General features: G+C 35.7%; 1 protein-coding gene across 1 annotated transcript; it reads right to left on the minus strand.

Annotated features, from left to right (window-relative positions):
* Positions 1 to 374: 374 nt before the first annotated feature.
* LOC143615730 (uncharacterized) lies at positions 375 to 2,391 on the minus strand. The gene is made up of 2 exons (XM_077088786.1): positions 2,243 to 2,391; positions 375 to 2,210 (listed from the first exon to the last, which is right to left on the minus strand). Exon 2 carries the CDS (start codon positions 1,842 to 1,844, stop codon positions 1,212 to 1,214), a length of 633 nt encoding a protein of 210 aa, XP_076944901.1. The 5' UTR covers positions 1,845 to 2,210; positions 2,243 to 2,391; the 3' UTR covers positions 375 to 1,211.
* Positions 2,392 to 2,597: the final 206 nt, after the last annotated feature.

Below are 2,597 nucleotides of genomic sequence, written 5' to 3' on the forward strand. Positions count from 1 at the left end.
ACCCTAATTATTATTGGACTTTGTCCTATATATTCCCTAAAAAATATATTTATTGACTAAGAACCTTCGAGCCCCAATAGTGTATCCTCAGAGTCACTATCCCCTTGGTAACACGTAAACTCTAAGTCTCGTCAAGTATGTGCAACTTTGGCCTCTTTTTCTATTTTTTGAGAATGCTTCTTTGGCATTTTTCAATACATAACTTTCTCATGGTCATTTGATTTTCGGACCAATTTTTTTGAATACTCAAAACTTTCATAACATACTTTTTTTTCTTGTTTTTTTTTCTTTTTCTTTTTTTTTTTGTTTTTTTTTTGTTCTTTTTTTATCACCCTAAAGTATATAACTATTTATAAGTTCGTAAAAAAATGGACACGTGGTGGTGTGCTGGTTTGAGTGCATCTAAGTCTTACCATCTCAAAGTTTTTAGATTATGGTAATCCTCCCTAAGCATCGAAATTCGGTTTCACCGTTTTTCAAATTATTAGATATAAGAAATCTGCTAAAGAGGACTATCAAAGCTAGTTGGGCCTACCGACACATCCCAAGCTTAGTGCGTTATCTTTTATTTAATCTCATATATAATAGTAGTTTTAAAAACCAATCTCAAATTTTTCTATCATTTTCCATTATTTGCAAAAATTTTCAATAAAAATTCGGGACATTTTTCAATTTTTGAATATATTTTTTTAAACTTTTTTTTTTATTATTTTTTTAAAATTTTTGATTTTTTTTTATTATAAAAAGTCAGTTTCCCATCCCCACACTTAAATGTCACATTGTCCTCAATGAGACAGGAAAAAGACAAAAATTAAGCACATTCAAATATAAGTAAAGTGGAACAGACTCCCTTGGTATATATGACGATATTTCCTTGCGAGTCGTGTCCCATGCCCTCCAATTCGAACGAAAACCTCATACTCCAGTGCTCTCTACCAAGCTGTCACTTACGAACGAAAGCGGCAATCAACAAGCAAATAGCCTCCCCACACTTGAATCAAACCATGTATCATCAAACTTCCACAAGAAATCCTGGAGCAACCTGAAAGCAAACCAAGAAACAGCCAGCACAAGAAAGCAAGAAAACCCAAAACAAAATAAAGTAAAACAAAAACATTCTACCGGGTTGCCTCCCGAGAAGCGCTAAGTTTACAGAAGAGTCTTCAGCCAGACTCGCTCCCGAAATTTCAATCAGGAGGCTTTTCTATTATCTAACCCCGGTCTAACCCGTTTAATTCCACCCTTCCAACATATTTAAACAAATAGCACATAGTGAAACACAAAAGTAATTTAAAACATTCAAACGGGTCGGACCACCAATACTTAAACTTACCTGGACCAAACCTAATACGTGGCATATAATGAGGAAAATGGTTACTCTTACATTTCAGTGTTGTCCTATAACTCTTAATGTACCATTTTTGAACCCTCAAAACGTGTTGATCCAAGCACTTCCGCTTCCTCTTCTGTGGCTTTGTCGATTTCGGTGGTGTTCCACTATCTAGTTCCTCCACAGACATGCTAACTTTCATATGATTTGGAGATTCAACTAACTCTAATGACTTCTCATCCTCCGTTGCAACTTCCTCTTCCTTTTCTTCTTCTGGTGACGTTTTGATCTCCATTGTTGGCTTCCCCATGATTAGTGTTTCTAAATGGATAAGATCGCCAACAGGGTCAAATTCTTCATGCTCTTCATAAACTGGTAAACCCACTAACTCATCACCAAACTCATCCTCCCAAGATGGGGCGTGCTCCTCCTCTTCGTCATCTTCCATCTGGTCAAGTGGCTCCACAACGACATCTTCACTCGAATTCGTGTAATCAGGTAGCTCCAACTCCATCTCTTCTATCACGCCCTCATCATCATTATTCCAAAATTCATCATTTGTTTCATAGAAGGCTTCCTGCTCCTTGTTAGAAAAACTCTCATTTTGAATTCTAGCACTTATCTCTTCTAACCTAGCTTCGAGTTCCTCTATCTTATGGAGTCATTCTCTTTCGATCAACTTATCAAGCCTGACTTCCAATTCCATAATCTTTTGGAATCTTTCACGTTCCTCTTGTTTGGCTCTTTCCAACATCATCTCCTTCCAACATCTTCGATATAAAATACTCCTAAACTGACTCGATCTATTAAACATATTAACTAGACTCGATAAAATAAAATACAAACTAAATTAATCTAAACACGACTAGAAACGCTTAATCTAAGACATAGACTCACAAGACACACCACAACTCGAGACACCAAAGACCAATTAATCAATTAAGTTCAATCAAAGTTAGTTTCGATATCACCTAAGTATCCCCGGCAACGGCGCCAAAAACTTGATGTGCGAAAACGCGGTCAATTAAAAACTTAACCTAACCTAGACACTCTAGTTTTAAATTTATAAATCTAGACTATCCTAATGTAGACCACTAGACAGGCAAGTGTACCTATCAACTGTAGTAAAGCCTAATGAAGTCCGGATATCGAACCCACAGGACACTAGCGACACCTAAACTAAACTCTGACTTAACTAAACTTAATTAATTGATTTTTATTGATTTTTGTCTTTTTTTAAATATTAAATATAAACTAAATAATACTT

Source organism: Bidens hawaiensis, unplaced genomic scaffold, assembly GCF_021521415.1.
Source record: "Bidens hawaiensis isolate Kalapana, Puna unplaced genomic scaffold, B.hawaiensis_p1.1 tig00044035_1, whole genome shotgun sequence".
Classification (NCBI taxonomy): Eukaryota; Viridiplantae; Streptophyta; class Magnoliopsida; order Asterales; family Asteraceae; genus Bidens; species Bidens hawaiensis.